The sequence below is a fragment of the Brachionichthys hirsutus genome, unplaced genomic scaffold, assembly GCF_040956055.1.
Source record: "Brachionichthys hirsutus isolate HB-005 unplaced genomic scaffold, CSIRO-AGI_Bhir_v1 contig_797, whole genome shotgun sequence".
Lineage (NCBI taxonomy): Eukaryota > Metazoa > Chordata > Actinopteri > Lophiiformes > Brachionichthyidae > Brachionichthys > Brachionichthys hirsutus.
Genome location: NW_027180329.1, coordinates 249,231 through 271,875, shown reverse-complemented (window position 1 = coordinate 271,875; position 22,645 = coordinate 249,231). Strand labels below are relative to the sequence as shown.

The 22,645-nt window shown below is 42.4% G+C and overlaps 3 protein-coding genes across 3 annotated transcripts in view; 2 read left to right on the top strand and 1 right to left on the bottom strand.

The window, feature by feature from the left end:
• The first annotated feature begins 502 nt into the window (after positions 1-502).
• Positions 503-3,101, top strand: LOC137912901 (isoaspartyl peptidase/L-asparaginase-like). Its single transcript, XM_068757026.1, has 6 exons — positions 503-689; positions 1,336-1,478; positions 1,704-1,867; positions 1,975-2,093; positions 2,223-2,333; positions 2,893-3,101. Exons 1-6 carry the CDS (start codon positions 503-505, stop codon positions 3,099-3,101), a joined length of 933 nt encoding a protein of 310 aa, XP_068613127.1.
• Positions 3,102-7,508: 4,407 nt separating this feature from the next.
• On the top strand, positions 7,509-17,736 carry LOC137912911 (PHD finger protein 3-like). The gene is made up of 15 exons (XM_068757040.1): positions 7,509-7,740; positions 8,382-8,495; positions 8,597-9,905; positions 10,734-10,977; positions 11,363-11,414; positions 11,959-12,070; positions 12,203-12,359; positions 12,467-12,583; positions 13,056-13,178; positions 13,269-13,413; positions 14,445-14,631; positions 14,723-14,870; positions 14,966-15,055; positions 15,271-15,466; positions 15,558-17,736. The coding sequence occupies exons 1-15, from the start codon at positions 7,509-7,511 to the stop codon at positions 17,231-17,233; spliced, it is 4,902 nt and encodes a 1,633-aa protein (XP_068613141.1). The 3' UTR covers positions 17,234-17,736.
• Positions 17,737-18,121: 385 nt separating this feature from the next.
• The window catches only part of LOC137912900 (protein eyes shut homolog), a 112,887-nt gene continuing 108,363 nt past the window's right edge, over positions 18,122-22,645 (bottom strand). The window contains exons 46-49 of the mRNA XM_068757025.1: positions 20,455-20,617; positions 20,044-20,216; positions 19,766-19,927; positions 18,122-19,320 (exon numbers count right to left, since the gene is read on the bottom strand). Of these exons, the coding sequence (XP_068613126.1) occupies positions 18,122-19,320; positions 19,766-19,927; positions 20,044-20,216; positions 20,455-20,617 (1,697 nt within the window). The remainder of the gene's footprint in view (positions 19,321-19,765; positions 19,928-20,043; positions 20,217-20,454; positions 20,618-22,645) is intronic.

Sequence of the window (22,645 nt, the reverse complement as noted above, 5' to 3'; positions counted from 1 at the left end):
CCCAATCCTGAGGTCATCAAACCGAACCCCCTCAACGCCCTGGCTGCACCTCGAAATTCTGTCCATAAAAGCTAAGAACAGAATCAGTGACATATGACATAACATATGTTTTATGTTATATGTTTTTTGTAACTTAGTCATTACTGTTACATGTTGCACAACTTCACAGAGAAAAAAATCTCGTCTGTGAACCCTCACACAATAAACTACTTCTGATTCTGATTCTGATTCTTTATTATGCTTAATGCACAGTTTCTTTCCTTGCTTGTATTTCATACCTTGTTATTCTTCTTTTAGGATTCTTGTACGGTAATTTAATCTTCTTATTAAATTTCAATACTGATAGTCCAAGAGCGTCACCATGCAGGATAAGCAGTAAAGAAAATGAATAAGCCATAGAAAAGTATAAACATCACAGACATCAATTAGGGGGCATTCAAAGGAAACTAACTTTGTTTATATAAGACATGACTAAGTACCTTTTTCTTACAGGATTGCAAAGATGTCAGCAGTCATCGTTGTACACGGTGGAGTGAGGGCCAAATCGGATGAACTGGAAAAGGCCTCTGTTGATGGAGTAAAAGTTGCAGCTCGCAACGGGTTTGCAGTCCTGAAAAGAGGAGGAAGCGCTTTGGATGCTGTTGAGGCAGCCGTGAGAACCATGGAAGATAACAGTATGATTAATGCAGGTACATCCATCTGTCTATCTGTCTATCTGTCTATCTATCTATCTATCTAGTGATTACAGCTGACTGGTTGGATTTATCTTCTTTTAAATCAACTACTGTGACTTGAAATAATTAATAGTGTATTATTACTGTAACGCAAAAAAATACTGTCCAATATCAGATAGGATCGTATGTGTAATTTAGTGAAAACTGGTTGTGGACCCCAGATTACAGAGATGGATGAATATGATGAATATAATTATTAGATAGAATGTTGGAGTACAAGTACGGTCACACAGTAGCATGTATTACACTACAAATACAGTCAAACATCTTGTCTAAGAGGAGCATTTCAAAAAAGCCCTTGCAGTCTTGTTTCAGTTGAAAGTCCTTAGTACATAAATCATCGACAACAGTAACAATACCAATAAAACTAATATTAAATTACTCAATTGATGCAAAATAGTATTTGCTCCATGAAAAAGATCCCACCTCAAATTGTGTCTACTTCTCCTTAATATAGTTATAAGTGTCATCTTCACAATCTGATGGATTTTCAATAAAAGTTCAATCTTAGGGGAGAACTCAAAACTCATATTTAAAATGTGTAGCAATCATGCTTTTTACGGCTGCATTGACTTGGAGTGATTATGGGGTTTAATTGCAGGACATGGAGCTGTGCTAAATGCTGATGGAGAAGTGGAGCTGGATGCCCTCATTATGGATGGGAGGACACTTTCCAGTGGTGCCGTCTCCTCAGTCAAAAACATTGCCAATCCCGTCTCACTGGCACGAGCAGTGATGGAAAAGGTGTTCAGTCTTTGTTTCTCATTAAAATTAACACATAGAAGACCACTGACAAAAGACAGTTACTGATTTGAATCTATTTATTTTTATTTTTTCAATGAAATTCAATAATAAAAAAGATATTTAGTTTGCCAAAAATGTATTGTTATTACCCCTCCATTATAATGCTATAACATATATATATATATATATATTTTTGTTATATGTCTTTCTCATGGAAACTCTCAGACTGACCACGTGATATTGACAAGCAGAGGTGCAAACCAGTTTGCGGAGAGCATTGGCGTGAGCACAGTCCCCACTGATTCACTGGTGACGGAGTTTGAGAGGAAGGAATGGGAGAAACAAGGCACGTTTGCTCGTGAACTAAGTGAACATTACAATACTCATTTGTAAGTATTTGAAGTGTTTTTATATTGACCCCTTCCTATGAAGAAAAAAAACCCACAAACAATTTGAGCCCGTATCAATTCATGGCTGATGTATTTCCTCCTCCTAGGGCCCATGACACTGTCGGAGCAGTTGCCGTGGACTGTGTTGGTAATGTTGCATGTGCAACATCAACCGGAGGGATCAGAAATAAAATGGCTGGCCGAGTAGGAGACGCTCCAATCATTGGTGTGACATCATGAAAATGCTTTTAATATTATTTCCAGTACCAAGATGTGAAATTAGCAGCAGCAACTTTAAAAGGTAATTTGATTCAAAAGTTGTTGTTTTTTTAAACTGATATTTCTTATAAATAAGGCTGTGGAGGATATGCAGACAACTTGAGTGGCGCAGTGGCTTGTAGCGGTCATGGAGAGTCCAGTCTCAAAGTCACCTTGGCAAGACTCATTCTTTTCCATGTTGAGCAAGGTAAAAAAAAAAAAACCACACACACACACTTTTTAAGACCGTGTCTGGTTTAAATACAATATGTGATTATTGGTTTTGCTTTTTGGGATAATCCTTAAAATAGTGATAGACACGAGGGAATGACGAAACAAGAACAAGATGTTTTTGTGTGCTGATGCCTGCCAGCCAATGAATTAGGGTGGGTGGAGGTGTGTTTCTGTATGGTGGTGACAGCTGGATGATGGCAGATAGAAAGAGCATATTTAAACATCCAGCGAGTGATTGGCTATCAGGAGAACATGACGGGTTGTACGTCGTGGGAAAAGCAAGCACAGAGATGTAGATTCCCAGTCCTCTCACCAAGCTTCATATTAAATGGTAAATGATATTATAGCACAATATTAGCACAATGATACTGTAGAATTAAATATCAACTGTCTCTCCTGCTTAAGTTTAAATGGCTTGGCTTCCCAATAGTTGTATTTATTTAAAAATGATAGCAGCAATATTATTGATTATCATGATCAATTGTTACGTCTAACTATAAATATATATATATATTTCCTTATTCCTCACGCAGGTAAATCAGTAGCAGAGTCCTCACAGTTGGCTCTGCAGTACATGGCGGACCGTGTCCACGGTGCAGGAGGCTGTATTGTAGTGTCCCCATCAGGACAGTGGACAGCCACATTTACCACCAAGAGATTGGTTTGGGCAGCAGTGGATCGTGACGGCCTGTGGTATGGGATAGAGCCAAATGAACGATTTAATGAGCAGCTGACTGTGTAAATGTTCTCATTTTATTCTTTACCAGTCAATAAAGAATTGAATTAAACTTGTGTTTTCTATGAATTCAGCTTGGGTTGGCTCACATATCATGTCTTGGACATTTACAAACATAAGTTAAATTGAATTATATACAATGGTATATCTTTTTAATTTGTTATCTGAGGTTCAGAGGGGAACTAAAAAGCATTTTATATTACTGTAACACTGCGATGCTCCAGTTCCTCTGCAGGGATTTGGCCAAACCATAACCAAAGCTATACCCTCCCTCGACCCCTCCATGTTTGTTTGGATTAATAGACTACTGTTTATCTCCCCTATGAGAGAGGAGGCCTGAGCCCAGCAAATCTACATGGGTAAGATTGTGCTGATCAACTCTCTGCTGCCTCCTGCTGGTTCTTAGGAAAAGTTGGAAAGAATCAGTACATCTCTTCTCCCACTCATCTCATATACGTAGTCAGTTAAACTGAACTAAAATAGTCTTGTTTTGAGGAAACAGCGCTAATCACTGCACCACCGCAGTTCATTCTGATTGTTAGGTTGACCGAAATGACAATAAAACAGAGCTGAGTCAAAAATCCAACTCTGTTCACACAAACAAGAAAAGGTTTCAGCTTCTTTCTATTGATTGAACGCTTCCTGGAGAGCAGGCGGAAACAAGCCAACGCCTGCAGCTAGCGATTATTAAGAATCTATTCGGCTTTTACAGACTGTAACAGGCAGCAAACCAGCCATCAGACTCAGTCACTGTTGCACCACAGATACCAAAAACACTTTAATTCATACATTTAATCATTTCCATACTTTACACAAAGGAAACAAAATGATTTCTTTTTTTTAAACATTTCTATATACAGTTTTAATTTGACTCACAAAAGATCGTAAATGGTCAAAGACAAAAAATAATTTAAGTTCAAGTCTTGAGGATTTGCCCTCTGCGTGATAAAAACATGTCCCTTAAGAAAAGATCAAGCGAGGATGAGGGTTTCTTCTTCTGCTTCTTCATTTACGAAAGCGCTCATGGAGGTCTGCAGGTAGATGTGGAGTGTAGGGAATTTCCATATTAGATGGGATTCTACAACGTAATTACATGCCGACACCACTAGGAACGCACTACATTTAGTTTGTTATTGTAATGACTGATTTCAATTGAACGCATCACAGCAGTGACGTCACACAACACAGATAAACATGGGCTTAGATTGGCTGGGGCGGGACCCCCACCTTGAGGAGGACGGACTCATGGACATTGAAAGACGCGGACGCAGAGGGCGGCCCTTTGTTCGGACCTGAGACAGACACACAAAACAGGATCAAACCTCAGCGCTGATATCCAAACTAATTGTACTGATCTGTTAATTATATAAATGTCTTAATCTTAACCCACATTCTCCTCATTGAATACACACTCACAATGGAGAACAAGAACCGGAAGAGGGTTTGGTAAAACCCTACAGAAGTAAACGTTGTTGGGCCCCGCTGGCCTGGGGTAGACTTATTCTGTCTGAAGTAAGTACAGCTCTGTCACCAGGCTCTCATAGCACCTGAGAAATCACGAAATAACACAGGGGACAGAACATGTCTGAACACCGACCCTTCACACGGGAGCTACGGAATTCTGGCTATAAACCTGGCCTGAAACTCACTGTGACACGTCATCCATGGTGAAGCTGGGGAGGTCGCCCGGCATCTCCTGCTCTCCCTCCATTTCTCCACTTCAAGGACGATATCGTACACCTCCATCTTCTCATCAAAGACGATTTTGTCGACCATCTTATGTTGGACAAATTCATCCACCTCCATCTCCTCCTCTTCCTCCTTAACTGCTGGTGAAGCTGTTGAAGCCACAAGTATTAGAAACCCTTTTAACAAGTGAACTAGAACGATCAGAAAATCCACTGACCGGTGCCAAAGATCAACGCCGCAACCGGCTGAGAGGGTTGGATAAAGCCGTAGCAGATCCGTTTAGAGGACCGGTCGTTGACATTGTCCTGAACGAAGCGCTTTACTGGAGGGACGGCCTGTGGACCAACAAGATCATAAACACTAGTCAGAAACGTTGAACTCAGCTGACCAGCAGGCTCCAAGTCCTGAAAAAGAAGACAAGGAACTTACTCTGACTGAAAGGCACCGGGTTCTGAGGCAGGAAGGGCTGGTTGGGGTTGGTGGGATCCAACAGAGGGGACAGGTGCTTGTGCTCAAAGCTGGGGACCGATGGGTTCAGTCTAGCAGGCCTCAGATAGTTCCTGTCGAACATTGTGCCAGAAGACGCCGGTCCAGCCGGCCTCCTAGGGTCGGAGTGCCGGGTGTCTGCAGTGAGGCGGTCATATCCTCTCTTCTCCTCCTCACATTTGTTATAACGATGCATGAGTGGAGATGTACACTTTCGACCATCTAAAAACAGATTAAAGAGTTCATGCAGATACTTCCTGGCCTCCTGCAGCTCTAAAAATAAACAGTTTTTCCACTAAAGTTTCAAAGCAAGAAACGAGTGAGAGAAGGTCTGAAAAAGGATGAAGATGACAATATTTTGCTCCAAGCATCAGTTTCAACAAAACCCATCACTAATGAGAAGCTGCAGACTTACTGGAGTGTTCGGGGTCAGCTTGTCTCTTAAAACGATGGTTGTATTAATAATATCAGTAATATTTTAGCTGTGCTTGTAGGAGTAACTCGGTTATTGAGCTGTAAGGATGCCACAACTCTCTGTGTTCTTGACTTCTTTTCACTTGCGTGATCCGTTAATGACAAGCCATCAGTAAAAACAAGCTTTTATATCGGCAACATCAGAGCATCTGATTGGCTGAACGATGATGAGGGGCGGGGCTTAGCGTCTGGGATTTTATCGGCTGTGGCCACGAATTCATTCTCGACACAAAGTAGTTCCAAGAAAACAAAAAAAATATCTGAAATAAAAGTTGTGGCGCATAAATTATTATTTTTTTCTTTGAAACCTCCAAATTATATGTTTGTCTTGTAATGAGTGCGTTTGTTTTCGTTTCGATAAAATACGATTAAAACCTCCCAAGAGACAAGATTGTGTATTTTTATGGATATTAATGAGCTTTTTGTTTACTAGACATAAATATTAACAACCATACTTTACAGACTGTGGTATATTTTTATAGTCAGCCGCTAAGCTACCTGTAAACAGAAACCACGTGACCAGCAGCGCCGCCTGTCAGAGGCTGAGCTGCAGCGGGACGAATGACGAGTTAGCGGAAGTTACTCCGAGCAGCAGCGCTAATATGTAACCTTACACGAATTGGATATATCGTTGCAAAGACAGTGAGGCCTATACATGTTACATGGAGGTAACTATGTCTATATTATATATCAAAACTTCACCCGCTGGAGGAGATACGTGTGGACGTGATCATTCGTTAGCAGTAAGCTACAAATAAACTTACTCGCTGAGGCCTAAACTGCAGCGACCTAGCTAGCATCCCGCTGTTTAGCTACCTATCTTACACATTTTGTGCAACATAATTAATGTATACCGACTTTGATATTTAATTTTTGCAAATATTGACCACATGATCAGTGCTACATTTTAAAACTGTGATTTCCCGGGCGAGCTTCCTTAGTATGTTTATTAGCTTTTCTAGATACGTGCTCGTGCTCTGCAACGGATTCTGAGCCATAATCTTGTTCACGTTTAGCGGGAAAACACTTAAATGTCTTCAGAATCAAGTTATAGAGACGCGGCGTTTGATATATAGAATTGTATTACACGAAATATCAGTCTGCTCGTGGATTTAAATCGCGAACCTGTTTAGTACACTTAAATTCTGGCCTGGTTGTGTTGCTAACCATTATTTACTTGATGCAATAAACTGAGATGCAGGTAATATAAACATTATCTTAGCTCATAGGAAGCTGCCTAGTTTACTTGTGCTTGGACAAACCTATCTAGATTGTTGTTGTTTTTTTTGGCTGAACGGGAATGATTGACGATGTTGGTCAATAACTGCGATGCTAGCGACCTCCACTCCAACAGTAGCATAGCAGCGGTGCAAACTATAGCATTTACAGCCGATGGACGCGTCTCTGAAGCGACGTTTCTAAGATCACGTGTTCAGCAGCTGTGACATTTAACGCGTCTAATTTACTTGAAAGTTATCAAACTGATCAAAATACGGGAATATTTCGGTTGTTTCGTTGATATTATAATCTTAAAACGTGCTTGGAGTCGTGCCAGTGACTTGTCCACACTTGGGTTTTTACATCGAAAGCAGTGAATATCTCTCCGTGCCATCATTGGCTTGTTTTGATCAGCCCTTAATGGTTCAGCATTGAAACACAGCCTCAGCACCTTTTCACTCTTCCTTGTTCAAAATGTGTGAATTGACGTCCTCTTTCTCTTTCATTGTCTGTTTGCTGTCTTGGCACAGAGAGGCAGCAGCATTCATGGATGTTGTGGACACCTTTAACCATTTGATGCCCAGTGACCAGTTAGATCAATCCCAGATAATAAGACAGAATTCAGAATGTGAAGCCAGTAATGCGTTTGGGCCGGGACTCCAATTGGAAGATTCACTGAAGATCATGCTCAGCGACAAAGATCCCATGTTTGGGTGTGCAAGCTCACAGTTTCTGCTGGACAATGAGGACCCCACTTTCCAGATTACTGCCTCACCAGGTATGCCACCAAACACAATCCAGGGTAATATTTCTCATATTGATTTTTAAGTTAAGCCCATTAAAACGTTAAGGAAAACTGGGTAGATGCAATTTTACTTCCCGTTTTATCAGCTATCTAACAGCATTAACATTGGTCGCATTATTTTCAGTACCCTCACTCCACACTGGTTGTGCCCATTTATGTATTTATTTCTTTATTCTCATGTGCTTGATAAAAGAGAAACCCTGGCTCGTTTCCATTGAAGATAAGAATTCTTGCTAAATATACGGTACAGCAGCAGCTTTAAATTCAGCAGTGGTTCAATTCAGTTTTTTTTTTATTTAATGTTTTTTTTCTTATCTATATTTTGTGAAGGTATTAATATTGTCCACATGGCTAATATTCAACTTGTAACTGTAATAAGCCTTTTTGTTCTTCTTTCGGCTTGTCCCGTCACTCTCATGTCCCTCCCTACGTCCATGTATTGACTCCTCGGTCGTCCTCTAGCCCTGTTCCCTGGCAGTTCCATCCTCAACATCCTTCTACTGAAATAGTCACTTTTGACGCTGAGTTTTATTGTGGTTTTTTTTAGTAGATTATTTGCTATTACATAGATATCCAGGAAAATTCAGCGTGACTATTTAATTCAGCTTTCGCAGGTCTCAATGATGGTTCAATGTCCACAGGCCTCAGCAGTGGACTCAAAGCCGCAGAGACTAAAGTCAAAAGACCTGTTGGCAGGCCGAGGAAACGTCCATGTAATTTAGAACAAAGTAAGATGAAGCTCATTTCATTTCACGTTTTGATCCAACATCTCCTTCAAACGATAGATTATTTGACGCATGCTCTCACTTTTGACTTTGTCTTGAAACAGAACATGGCGGTGGCCCACAACCTGCTCACATATCCCCCAATACCACGGGCCGAGGACGACCGGGCAGGAAGCCTGCGAACAGGCTGCAGAAGTCATTTCTCATTGAGAAAGGTGTTAAAGGCACTCAGCTAAAGAAGGAGTTAACTCTTGGAGGGCGCATCGATATTAACAGCCTTGATGGTGGATTATGGCTTAATCCTATGGTTGTATTGAGACGCTTGACAGTCACAATTGGCGGATTCAGGATTGAGCTGCTTCCAGGACCCTCTTACACACAAAATGTTGAAACAAGCCAGGCTGCGTACTTGGATGATGGCTTATCATATGGTGGGGGTGTTGAGTTTGTTGCCTTGCCTGATGACGCTGTCCACATACAGAATCCCGTACTTGAAAACATTGCAGACACAGATGTAATTAAGAACAGCTCTGCTGATGATGCAGCCCTTGCACTGGGTCCGTATGTGAATCCTAACGATGTGCAGGCCTCCAGTGGTCCATTAATAGAGAGCGCCTGTGCACAAGAGGCAAAACTTGACGATCAGAGCGTTTGTGAAAAGGAGAAGCCGGTTGGTAAAGGAGAAGGAGACATCAAACAGCCGCCCAGCGATCAGAGTAACGAAGCAACTGTTGACGATAAGAAAGATCCAAAGGAAAAACAGCAGATTGTGGCCAAAGCACTGCTTAAGTCTAAACAAGGACAAACTTCATACAAGAACAAGGAGATGGTTTCTGGTAAAGTAAACAACATGAAGGCACAAAAACTGTCCCAAAATACGCCGTCCACTGTCGTCCAAAGAGAAGACATGCACAAAACGAAACACCCAAAGGAAAAGAAAGACATTACGCCTCTGAAAAGAGCTGCAGAAAACACCCAAACGGAGCGCACTACAAAGACGCAAAGGATCCAGGGTCCAGGAGTTAGCAAAGTGAAGTCAAAATTGCCAAGTTCACCAGTGAAGAAAATCCCGACATCTGGCAACCGTGTTGATCTGCAGGGGCCAAATAAATGTACTCCTCATAACAGCACCAAAGTTGACAATATTCATTTGGCACACAGCCGTCCAAGCCATTCTTTAAAAATCACAGATGACCGAGGGCTGGAAAAGACCAACGTGAAGAGACAAGAAAAGGTCCATCAAAGACAGAAGAGTAAACATTCAAGGAGCATCTCTCTGGATGAACCAGAGCTGTTCATTCCAGATAATGCTCCCGTTGTAAAGAAGGGAACGGCTGAGGAGCCTGCTAACAGCGAGACTGTATGGGACGGAAATAACTGTTGCGGTCTTTGTAAGCAGCACCACAATAACATGTAAGTCTCGTTACACAAACCTAATTAGTGCATTATTATGTCTCAATGTGAATAGCACAGTAATGTTGGTAGTTGTTCATTTTCTGAGCACAGAATATAACATTTGAGAGTGTTGACCTGTTTAAAGTAAATGTGATATACATATATATATAAAAAGAAAATTGTAATTCATCTTAAATTTAGCATGCGTACACAGTGTGTTTTCTTACTACGGTGTCTGCAATAGATCAAAGTAGACAAATATGTACGTATCTATGTGGAGGAGACCTTGGGCAAAGACTGCTAGTCAAAATATCAGGGGTTTAGCACCGGCATGGGTTTTACAGCAATACAGTTTACATAGAAGAAGTGCAACACGCTCTGCAGCAGACTTGCAGCGTTGCTAGTACGGTATCTGGAAGATGATGAAAGTTAGGATCACATGTGTGGCCTGTAACGCACTAGGAAAATGATTTATAATCCGGTTTATAACAGCTGATCGTCAACAGCAATGACCTCGGCGCGCAGCCCCATTGTTTTTACAGGCCGTCGTATCGAGTGTGTGTTTGTAGCCGTTAGCATGCAGCTGTTCTGCTTCTTCAAGTGCGAAGTGAAAATGATTGTTGTGAAGGATCTTTCCCACTTCCTTCATCGCTTACGTTAAAGTAGTTCCTTCCTACTCGTATAAGCACATCTAGCAGAATTTAAAGCGTGATACTGTTGAATTTTGAGTTCAACTGCATGAGCTCAGTTTCGGCAGCGATACCCGATAATTGTACTGTTGCATTCCTACCAGAATATATCTTGCACTCAGAGCTTTTTTATTTTTTAATAATAACTGTGCTTCAGGTTCATGGTAGGCTGTGGCCGCTGTGAGGACTGGTTCCATGGAGACTGCGTCGGCCTTGACCTGACAAAAGTGCGTGAAATGGAGGAGGAGGACCAGATGTATGTGTGCTTGAAGTGCTGTGAGGAGGAAAGCAAAACGGTGGAGCCAAACAAACCAGAGGTGCAGGATCATAAGCAGCCTCCTAAGGCCCGGCCGGGACCGTCCCAGATACTCTCGCCTGGGGGCGTCAGACCAGTAAGAAAGGTAAGGATGAGTTGTAACAATTTGTTGAATCACGCATTAACAAATGTGCATCTCTCATGCATAGAATATCTTCTGTTCCCCCAGCTAATTCATCCTCTCATGTTAGTCATAGTGGGGGTTGCCACTAGACACGGGTTTGTTGTCTTTTTGCTTTTACTTTGCCTTTATAGAAGAATTAAATATGAGTGCATTTTAACCTGCTGTCGTGGGGTTAACATCTCCGTGCACGTAGACCTCACCCTGTGTTCTTAATAGTGTTTGACTGGGTGGGTAAAGTGCAGCACATGCAGGTTTTTCACACGGTGTCGTTTGATACTTTCATTTCCGTTGACCAGCAACATGAATATCATGGCTGATGTGTGTTTGCTCTTCTCTCCTGAACTAGGATCCTGAGAGACGGCCGTCCACAGATGTCAAAGAAGCAGCTCATAAAACAGGTAGGAGCTACAAAGGTAAAGAAAAATTAGATTGCATTATATTTAAACAATAGTAGAGGAAACCAATTGCAAACATTACAATAATGTTACAATACAGTTCTTTCGTTAGTTAATTTTAAAAGCTGCATATCATTTTCAGTTCAGATGAGACTGCATTCAAGACAGAAGATCTTGAATACAGGCCACATACATGTTTGATCAATACTTTGAAGATTTTGTCAATTAAAACTGTTGGAATGCTAAAACATGTTTGTTAGACTTTGGCACAACCTTCCCAAACTTCAATGAAGTCAGTAAAGTGTAGTTTGAAACATCAGGTGAGCAGGGAGGGCCATCTGGGATTCAAAAGTGTTGTTTGGTATTTGTTACTTGTATTTTCTTCTTCACTGGAAACACCAAAATTCAAACCAAGTAACATGTTGAACGCACGTCTCATCGTTGCATTACAACTCTGTTGTGAATCTTGTTAAACTGTTTCATCATACTTACGGTTGAGGAGTTCCCCTGCCTGCTTATTTTACATATTGCCATTCTGTACTTGCAGGCATTCCGCTGAAACAGGAGGCAAAAAGCAAGACATCATCAAAGAAACCTGTGTCTGTGGAGGCAATCAGGCGAAGTGTTCGTGATTCCTTGAAAGAGATCCTCATACAGAGGTAAGTACTTCCACGAGGAGGAAGTCATCAAACATAATTGTGCAAATACTTGAGCTGACATTGCATTCAGATATTTTAACCCAAAAACCTGTCCCGCATCCCACAGCAAATGTTAACGCTTTGGTATTTCAGGTTGAAGGAGTCCGATTTGAAGATTTCAGTGGAGCGAGCTTCTGAAGTTGCCAAGAAAACGGAGAGAGAGCTTTTTCATTTATATAAAGACACCGACAACAAATACAAGAACAAATACAGGAGCTTAATGTTCAACCTCAAAGATACTAAAAATAATGTAGGTGTCTCTTTTCTTTTCTGTTTTTGGGCATGAACCAATGTAAAGTTCTTTGGTCCTGCATATTAGGGTTAATATAAATGCTGCTTTTTAATTGTATTATTTAGGTGCTCTTCAAGAGAGTTCTCAATGGGGAAATATCTCCTGATAACCTCATACGACTGAGTCCCGAAGAACTGGCTTCTAAAGAGTTGGCTGCTTGGCGGAAAAGGGAGAACCGGCATGTAAGTAATTCACATAGTCCACCCGTCCGGTTCCTCGTATTAATTCTGATATAAAAGTTAGCTCTATAATTACTTACGTGGGGGGGGGGGGGGCATGATGGTCACAAGTTATGAAGGGTAGCAGAGTTATTTTTTGAATGTGATTTATTTACTGTGCAATGTAACACATTTGTTTGCTCTGCGTTAACTCTGACAAAGAACTATTGATTCCAGTCATTTTTGAATAGATTACGCTTCTTCCATGTAGTTTTTTGCCAGTTGGAGGGCCACAAAAAAACCCCACCTACAAATAGAAATGATCACTGCCTGAGTGGGCGGTTCTCTCTACAGCGCAGCAGATTATTATAATGGATGCGCTCTCTGCCACAACAATCACGTTACAACAAGGAATAATATGCCCACTTTAGGATTTCTTTTTGAAATCCAAACTTTCACTAGCCCTCTAAACAGGAATGCATTTCTTCTGTCACAGACTATAGAGATGATTGAAAAGGAGCAAAGAGAGGTGGAGAGACGACCGATCACTAAGATCACACACAAGGGTGAAATTGAAATTGAGAGTCAAGAACCAGTAAAAGCACCTGAGGCTGCAGAGGTAAGGATCATGTCAAATGTCATTGTGTATTTGATTGTGTATATATAAAGGTACAACAGAGAATGCTCGACTCCCTTCTCCACTTTTCAGCTTGAGCCTTGTCCTAAAGTGTCAGAAGTCTCGGCAGAGCCTCCAAAAAACCCAGAGAAGGCGGCCGACATCAAAAAGATAGAAAGGGACACCACCAGCCAACACAAGTCTCACTTATTTGACCTACACTGCAAAATCTGCACAGGTAAACCCTTCTTATTAAAAAACCCCACGATGTACGAACCTTAACGTAACAAAATGGTTACTATAACGTCTTCACATCATGTGATAAATATTTGTCTTGATGTGAAACCAGAACAGTGGCCTGTTTCACAAAGAAAAAGCCAGGCTTATTCTGATTAACCTGCGTTCGTTTCACTTGATTTGGTTCTGCAAAGCCAATTAAATCAAGCTTGTTTACTGTGGAAACAAATATTGGGAAACCAAATATCCAGGCTTGGCTTTGGTTGTTGTTGAAGTTCCCTGAAGCACTGACCTGAGAGAAATGACGGCATTTTACCTGTGCTGCCGCATTATTTGACTTTAACAACCACAGTCAATCAAAAAAGCTCTTTAATAGAAAATCAAAGGAAAAAAACCTCATGATGTGAACGTGAATGGAAAGATAAACATATGTTCAAAGTAATAGTACATGTTGGGCTTACAAGACAGATGGCACGTCCCAGTCATTTTCTCTAGTAACATAATAGCTGCAATAATAGTTAACAGACTTTAAAATGCTGCTGAGGACGGGCCTTCAGTTCACACACACACACCAATCGCAAAGACCCCATGTGACCTAGAATTGTACTCTTTATGCATTCATTAATCGGTCAAGTTCTTTTTTCCCCCCCAGCTATGTAATCTTTTCGGTAACTATATGTTTTAAGTCTTCCTGTGATTCTTGCAGTCGTCTCTGATCGCTGTCGTAAACCGGCTCCATGTGTGTGTGTGAGATATACAACAGAGAGAGAACACAGTATTATTTTCTAAGAGTGAATATAAATATCACATCACTACGATGAGAATAACTTTAATAACAGTAATACTAATATCATTACAGAAAACAATCGAGTATAAGGAGGATGGTAATAACTATTATATTAACATATTCATTGTATGTCATATAAATATAATTACCGCTTGAAAAAGTACAAATATTTAATACAGCTTTTTTGTTGTTGCAATGTCATCCGCCAATCCACTAATTGTGTCTGTTTGTTTGTTTACAATAAGGTCGCATGGCACCCCCCGTCGAAGAGCCTCCAACCAAAGTGATCAAAGTTGCTACCACCGTGGTTCGGAGGCAGTCGGCCAAAGCAGACGAGGCAAAGGGCACAGCTCCATCTGTGACGGACGATGACCTGCACCTCACTGTTTTAGAAGAGAGTTTCCGAAACGCTCAGCCCGGCTATGAAGGAAGGTAAATACTCCTTCCTGTTCCTTTACGTTACTTGTCTCTGTGCGGTTTTGTTTTAAGCGTCCATGCTTCATTGCTGCTCCGTTCACCACAGGTCAGATCATACGAGCGGAAGAGACGAAGAGGCGGCTTTTCTTTCCAGCCTGCAGTCGCTGTGGCGTGGGTTCATAAATATGAATGCTGTGGCCAAGTTGGTGACTAAAGCGTTTCCTGTTTCAGGGGCTATGGACAATTTGACCGAGGTAATGCAAACACAACCTTTTTAAAAACTGTGTGTCGAGTTAGAATAGCTATTATTGTCCCATATGTTTGATCTCTTGTCTTTTATTTTTCATAGGACCTTCCAGACAGCTTTCAAGTTGGAGGAAGGATAAATCCACAGATGGTTTGGGACTACTTGGAGAAGATTCGGGCAACTGGAACAAAGGTGGGATCTTGTCAGGTTTCTTTCGTAAAGGGATTATCCGGCCTGCAGTAAATAAAAAAATAGAATCACATATGGTGTCGATCAAGAGCTGATTGAACTTATGTGCAGAAAATTAAGGTCCAGATGTTTTGTGTTGTATTTAAGAGCTGCAACATTTGAGAAGCGTTCCGGTCAAGCTTCTTGTTTCCTGACGCATGCTTTTTCTTTAATTAAAGGAGGTGTGCCTGATTCGCTTCTCCCCTGAGACGGAGGAAGATGAGATCTCCTACACGCTTCTCTATGCCTACTTCAGCAGTCGTAGGCGTTTTGGCGTGGTGTCCAATAACCGGAAACAAGTGAAGGACATGTATCTCATTCCTCTGGGTGCCACTGAGAAAGTTCCACATCAGCTTGTTCCCTTTGACGGGCCGGGTAACCAGAACACTAAACCTATTGTCTCTTCTCTCAGTAAATTACACAAACGTTTCAGGTCTTTCAGATCTAATTTGTTTTTCTTTGACAGGTTTAGAAAACAATCGCTCCAACCTTCTCCTTGGACTCATAATTCGCCAGAGGCCAAAAAGGGATTTTATGCCCCTGGACCTAAATGAAAGTGCACGGATTATTCCTGAAACCAAGTCTATCGCTGTTTGCACTCAAGAAACCAGAGCACCTGAGGAGGATGAGAAATCTTTCCTCTCCTCCTTGACTGTGGTAGCAGATAAGAAAGACGACGACGCGCTTAACATCGCTGAAGATGTCGAGGAGCCGATTAAAGAGTCTTTTGAAGAAACATCTGCATCAGAGACCAACAGCCAGGAGTCTTATAAACCACTGCGCTTTCTTCCGGGTGTGCTACTAGGCTGGGGTGGAGAATTGCCACCTCTGCCAGATGTTGGAGGCAAACCTCTAACAGTCGCAGATGACACCAAAAAGGCCCAACTAGTTCCAAAAACAGAGGCATTGGCCGGAAAGGTAAAAAGCCCAACAGCTGGTGTCCCACGTGAACGCTTCATCATCAAGAAGAAAGAAGCTAAACCTGTTAAAGTTGAGCCCGAGCTAACGAGCCCGACTGATGCATCCGCCGCTAACAAGGACGCTGCAGTCGTTACCCACGCCGCACCAGTCTCTCTGAAAGATAAGCCTCCAGATGTGTCGACTGAAGCTTTCCTAGAAAGCTTGTCAACAGCTGGGCCCGAAGCAAACAGAAGTAATGCTAGCGCTTCGTCTGAAGCAATGCCTGAAGGGGATCCTCCGGCTCACACAAATGGCTCAAAACCTCAGGCAAGTGGAATATTGAAAAAATCTTCAGTTTACTCCGGTGTGAATGACGACAAATCAGCGGCACTACAAAAGGACAAAGCCAGCCTCCCACCTCCTTCAAGTCCCAAACCAGTTCCCGTGTCGAGCAGCACTAGAAATGAGCCAGTGACGCTATTTCACCAGGGCTTTCTACAGATATCTCAGGCAAAGAACAAACCTGAAGGAGAAAGCAAAGTGCCTGTTCAATCAACCACTAGTGAAAAAGAAGATCCTGGTGTTTCCAAGGCTGGCGCTGCGGTGACTCAGACAGTACGTCCACCCAGAGTCCAAGAACCACAAGCAATTCCTTCCACAGAACCCTCTGACCTTGAACAGGACTCTGTAAAGACTATCCCAGGACACATCAGTGCTGCATCCATCCCATCGCAGCAGCAGCAGCAGCCCGATGCACCCAGCGACGACGATTGCACACGTGGCCCACCCGCTCAGGATCAGGACCACAGCGCCCCGTGTGCTCAGGACGGCACGTTGCACATTCTCCCCGGACTCCAGCCACAGTTTGCCGAGCGCTACGCTGACCCTTCTAGCCAGCCTCCATCTCTGGCCGGAGATGACGAGTGTGTAGAGGAGCGACACACGGAGCTGTTAGGGAGGCAGCAAATCATAGAGGCTCACCACGGGCGACACGGCTACTATAAGGATTCCCAGCATGGGAAAAGGAGCAGACACCACGAGAAAAAGCATGATCGCAACCACGACGACAAGTACAGAGATAGGAGCAAGCATCACGGACACTCGGACGAGCGCTACGGTGAGAAGAGGAGAGAGCGGCATCACAGCGACGAATACGGCGGCCGTCATAAGGACAAGCACAGACATCGGCGAGACTCTGACTATGAAAACGTACGCAGAAGTTCAAAAGACAGTTACTCATAGCTTTGTTTTGTTTTTAAAGTCCTGCGAGCGATGACTTGGAGTCGCTTGGATGGTTTAAACCAGCGTCACTATGGCTGAGAGGAGTTTTTTACTGTTTTATACAGCGGTCACCACTTCATTTCCGTCGAAGAAGATTCATTTTATGTTGACATTTCAGCCAGAATGAAATGTCATCAGTGGGTTTGTGAAGATCTTTACATACACAAGAGCAATGTCGAGTTTTTAAACCTTTATTTTATAAATCCTGTTCTTATTCAGCTGCTTGACTGAACACAGGGTATTTGGTTGTAACTTTCACAGCATTTTGGAGACACGTTTTTTATTTGGAGTGAATGTAACACAAAACGTTTAACTGAAGGTGAGCTAAATTGCAGCTTCTTTTTTTTTCAGCTAAATTGCTTAAATATATTTTAAACTTCCTTTCTACTGAGAAGTATGTACATTTGGGACTCGTACATTAGATTTTTGTGCATTTGCACTGTGTGTTTATGTATAGTTCGTAATAAAGCTAATCTTTTTTATTATTATTGATTATAAAAAACATGGTATTTCTTTCTAAATGTATTCAAGGGCAAACCTGGATATTTATAAATAAATATCCAAATAAATAATGCACATTTGCATTATTTACAGATATATTCTGATGAAGGGACTTGAATCAACATCAGATGCAATTCCCTTCACATTTGGGGCTTTTAGTAAAACTACGTGCTTGGAATGTTTATTTTTCGGTCGAGTTTTAATTCCTCTGTTAAGTCCTTTTTAAAAATACTTGGAAGCTAACTACTGCACATCTCTTCATAGGCCATAACAAATCTCTCTTCTATCTCTATATTATTTCTAATCATAATATCACAAACAGATCTTTGAGCTCCTGAAACAGAATTTTCAGTGCTCTTCGTTGCCCTCATGAACATTAAAGCCCTCGCTATCTTTGAGAAGCAGCAGCGGCTCGGTGTCCTGAAACAAATACACATTTCTTAGATCGCCTTCAAAGCCTAGAGAAAACAACCCAGATGTAACAATTGATATATTTCTGAATAATTCAAAGCCTCCAAAATAAAGGTGACCGCCGTAGTTCAAGGCCACATAACGCTCAAATGGGTCCAAGTCTTGGACAAGGATTCTCTCGGTGTTCAGGAACACCTGAATGACTGTTCCGTTTAAAGATAAGGAGACGTTGTGCCACCTGTTGCAGCAGAGGGCAAGACCTGGGAACGTCATCGGGTGAGACAGTCTCTCCCCGAGGTTGACCGCTACCTTGAGCTGGCCGCTCTCCAGTCCGACTGCGAGGTAGTCGTCGTCTTCGTGGTCGGCTTCTCCCATCCACATGATTAATCCTTCAGTTGAGCTTGTGAGAAAACTGAACGCGACCTGTGCCCTTTGGACATTTCTCGTGTCGTGTCCTGGGTCCTGGTATTTCACATACGAATTCCCCACAAATTGAAGGGTGTCTGTGGCCATTTTTGTGTCACAGTGCCTCCCTCCCCAACCCAAGGAGCATATGCAGCGGTAGCCCGTGGCATTAGATGGAACGCACGAGGAGCCATGTTCACAGCTGTTGTTCAGACAGCTGACGGACTGGCGGCACACGCTGCCAGTCCAAGATGGCAGACATGTGCATGTGAATGAGTTGCTTCCTGCTGCCGTACAGCGACCTCTGTTTTGGCACACTTTGTACCCGCAGGCGGTCCCATCCCAGTCGCCTACGTTGACTCCACCCACTGCCCCGGTCTCTGTTAACTCCAACTCCTGGCCATTAACCTTGAGTTCTCTCAAACCACCGGTGAAGCTCATTGGCTCCCCTTCAGTTGCATCTCTGGAGACGAGGCTCAAAGTGGAGACGCCTCCGACGAAGGTGTCCCTTGCAACATCGAGTGTGGTCATCCCCTCAGTGCCGTTCTCTCCAACCTCTTGGTTATCCAGGTTTAGGAAGCCTTGGGAGCCATATCGGCCGGCCTTCACCGCGTGCCAGGTCCCGCCATGGAAGTCCACTTGATTTACTGACTTGAGGATGTGAACGCCGTCCCCAAGGTCGAATCGGAGTTGGACAAATCCAGATGTCAAAGAGAGACAGAGGAAGTCTCCTGTAAGAAGACAGTGAAAGGGTGACACAACTTACTATAGCAGGGAATGGCACATATATACCTTGTTTACAGTCGTGTCTGTTGATCAAGCGCTGTTAAAAATGAACCATTGTTTTTGGGTGGTATCAATGCCTCTGAGATTTAACTTAAAAAAAAAAAGAACAAGCCTCTAACTTTAGTGTAGAATAACAATGGACAATGATTCCTTTGTATCCTCTCTTATTCTCATTTGATGCATATGAATGTTACATGGCTTTCACATCTTATTTCCCTTGGCCTTTGTTCTTGTTTGCACACATGATGCACATTAATCTGTGCTTTTGGTTTGGACTTTGACGTCATTCTGAGTGTGTAACACTCAGGATACTAAATGTAGTGTAGGATCACAATATATCTGCAGTTATTGCAATGAAGCGGGCTTCACTCAGGAGGAAACTGTCTTCACCTGCTCTGGCACTGTGATGTTGCGCTGCGTAGAAAAGGATCCCATCTGGTGACAAAGGTTGGAACTGCAACTCCAAAGCAGTCCTGTGTCTGACGTCCATGGGTGGGAATGACATCCACGAAGACCGGTTACCGCTGAAGAACGGATCACTGATGGTAACAGCTAACGGACAAAACAACACCGCAATTAAATGAGCTAATAATGGAGGTTTTATCTTATGGGAACAAAAAATAAAAATACAATTATATAACTTTCTGATTCAAGTTCAATCATGCAACCTTTCTGGCAGTAGAGCCCTGCAGTCCCCAGGGGGCACTGGCAGGTATATCCATTTGGGAGAGGGATGCAGGTGGAGCCGTGGGCACACAAAGGAGGGGGACTGCGCTCAACATCACACACAGACGCGCTCTCAGAACAGAGTGCTCCTTTCCATCCTAATGGGCACTGGCAACTGCAGGAGGACACAGCCGGACACTGTGAGAAGCTCGTAAACAGGGACTTCTCCTTTCGGTATATACTTGCAATGTGAAACTGTTTTTCTGTAGGTGGCTGTAGGTCACAAAACACACAGGAGTGTGAATCTGCTGGGAGGGGGGGGGGACTCTGCCTCATTGTTAACATTTTAATGCGTTGGATACAGTATAAACACTCGGAAAATGAATCCAAATAGTGTTTATTTTTTCACTCACTACACAGATGAGCCGGCGTCCACGCACGTTCCTCCATTTCTGCAGTGAACATGAGCGCACGGCGTGACGCCACACTGACCCACGCTGCGCCCAAAGGCTGGGCGTCCAAGAGCCTGGAACCTTCCATCTCGTCTTGTGCAGAACTGCAGATCAAAAATACACCCTTTGAAAAGAACAAGCAGATATTTCAGAACAAACACGACAACCGTTAATTTTCTTTGCATGAAAAGGCAACATTGCACAGATGAAAACGGTTGTTTCCCACACATATGTTGAATTGCCTGTGAGAAGTGAAGCTGATTCTTCTTCTGTTAAACAAATAATAAATAAAAAATAATTCCAAATGACAAGGAAGCGGAAGATGGAGCATCCTGTGTATGGAATGGATTTTCTTGTTTGTTTTATGGTGTGACATTAAAGGATTTTATATTAAGTATATGTATTTAAATCCATTTGTCTGTTTGTGGAATCAAATCCCCGTCGTCTCGCCCTTCCTTTTAATGATGCACGTCGATCATCATCATGTTTTCTTCTTCTTCATAATTCTAACTTCTCCAGGCAATATTTGCTTCGGTCTCCACCTGCAGAGCACAGGATCATCTAAAAATATAAGGTTGTAGTCTGATCGTCATCTGCACATGCAGGCTCCTCTCTCTCTGCTGCATTAGTCACTGGTATAAACAGGATGCAGGGGAAATGCCATGCTCATTCATGAATATTCATGAGGTGATGCTGTCTACTTGGAAGACTTAGGCAATGTCCGTGGTGCAGCAACCACAGAACCAGATTCATGAGGAAGATAGGAAAAGCTGTTAAAACACATTTTAGCAGTACATTCTCTCTCGTAACGGAACAAAGAAATCCGAGAAGACGTGCAGAGAAAATAAAAAAGTAAATAAAATCTACAGGAAAAAATAAAAAGTAAAATCCCTACTGCAGTTTTTTTAATGACTTTTTCTGCTGCACTCCTTTGACAATAACAAGAGTCCTGTGAAGATAACATATCCCCCAACCCCTGTTAAAAACATACAAAAAAGCCTGAGTGCATCCTCAGGCGAGCCTCACTCTCGATATATTTAAATATTTTTTGAAAAAAAAAACAAATAAAGATTTACACACAAAGATAAATAGTAAAAGCTAAAGCTACTTCTCATGGATAGCTAATGTACAAAGGCTGGTAAAGTTAGGATGATCTCTGGACCCCCTAAAACCAGGGTTTCCACTATCAGGAGAAAGAGGCAAACAAGACAAATGTTTGAAGCCCAGAAAAAAAGGAAAGGGGCCCCACAAGCAGCTATTTATAGTCATTTAGAAATAAGGGTCATGGGCCCCCCAGAGTCTAGGATCACCACACCCCAAAATAGTGGCTAAGAAAATGAGAAATTATAAAAATTTATATATAAAAAAAAAAAGCTACTACATAATTTCTATGACCATATTGTTTGCATGATGCCCTCTGGAGAAAACATGATTATGAATGGCTGAATGGATGGATGACACGTATTTGCTCAGGGGGATTAAAAACTCGAAAGTTCCTGGAGTTCAATTGGAAATATTCCTGGAGATCTTTTAGCAAGTTGGATTTAAATAAAAAAACATCTACGTCAAGGCAGCATGAAATGAGGGTTTTTGATAGAAAAGTCCAACAGACACAGACTTCATGGTTCCTTGTTATTTGATCAACAACTCAAATTGATTAAGTGATTTTTTCCCCCACAGCAGCCAGACAAGCTCCTCTGCCACCTTTTCATGGGGGGGTGGGATGGATCCGTTGATAACTGGAAGGGAAGTGCATTATCAGTGTGTTTACTGCCAGCCATCATGATTAGGGCTGTAGGAAGGTCACAGAGATCTGATTAGAGGCTCGTGAGTTCTCATTACATCCCAGGCAAAAAGGTTACGCTTCCTCCAGTGCGGCCCGTCTCAGGTAGCGCTCACCGGTACAGGCTGCTGCGACATTCTGCGGCTCCAAGCTGATTCTGCGCCATAGCTGATTTGATTTTCATGAGCAGAAAATGAATTATACATCGTGGCAAATAAGCAAACGTACAAAATTGCACCAGTCTTTAACCATAGAAAAAAGCTTTCGTTACCCTCAAATGGATCTGCGATTACTTTTTATAATAACAAGCTTGATTGCTGCAGTGCAGAGACTGCTGGATGTGGTTATGATGATATTCATAGCTGTTGT

What these genes read in the sequence shown, in the direction of transcription:
- LOC137912901 (XM_068757026.1), top strand. Translation starts at nt 503, where the DNA reads ATGTCAGCAGTCATCGTTGTACACGGTGGAGTGAGGGCCAAATCGGAT. An exon ending in CACGAGCAGTGATGGAAAAG is followed by an intron (nt 1,479 to 1,703) that starts GTGTTCAGTCTT and finishes GGAAACTCTCAG; the next exon opens with ACTGACCACGTGATATTGAC. An exon ending in GAACATTACAATACTCATTT is followed by an intron (nt 1,868 to 1,974) that starts GTAAGTATTTGA and finishes TCCTCCTCCTAG; the next exon opens with GGCCCATGACACTGTCGGAG.
- LOC137912911 (XM_068757040.1), top strand. Translation starts at nt 7,509, where the DNA reads ATGGATGTTGTGGACACCTTTAACCATTTGATGCCCAGTGACCAGTTA. An exon ending in AAGCACCTGAGGCTGCAGAG is followed by an intron (nt 13,179 to 13,268) that starts GTAAGGATCATG and finishes TCCACTTTTCAG; the next exon opens with CTTGAGCCTTGTCCTAAAGT. An exon ending in TTCGGGCAACTGGAACAAAG is followed by an intron (nt 15,056 to 15,270) that starts GTGGGATCTTGT and finishes CTTTAATTAAAG; the next exon opens with GAGGTGTGCCTGATTCGCTT.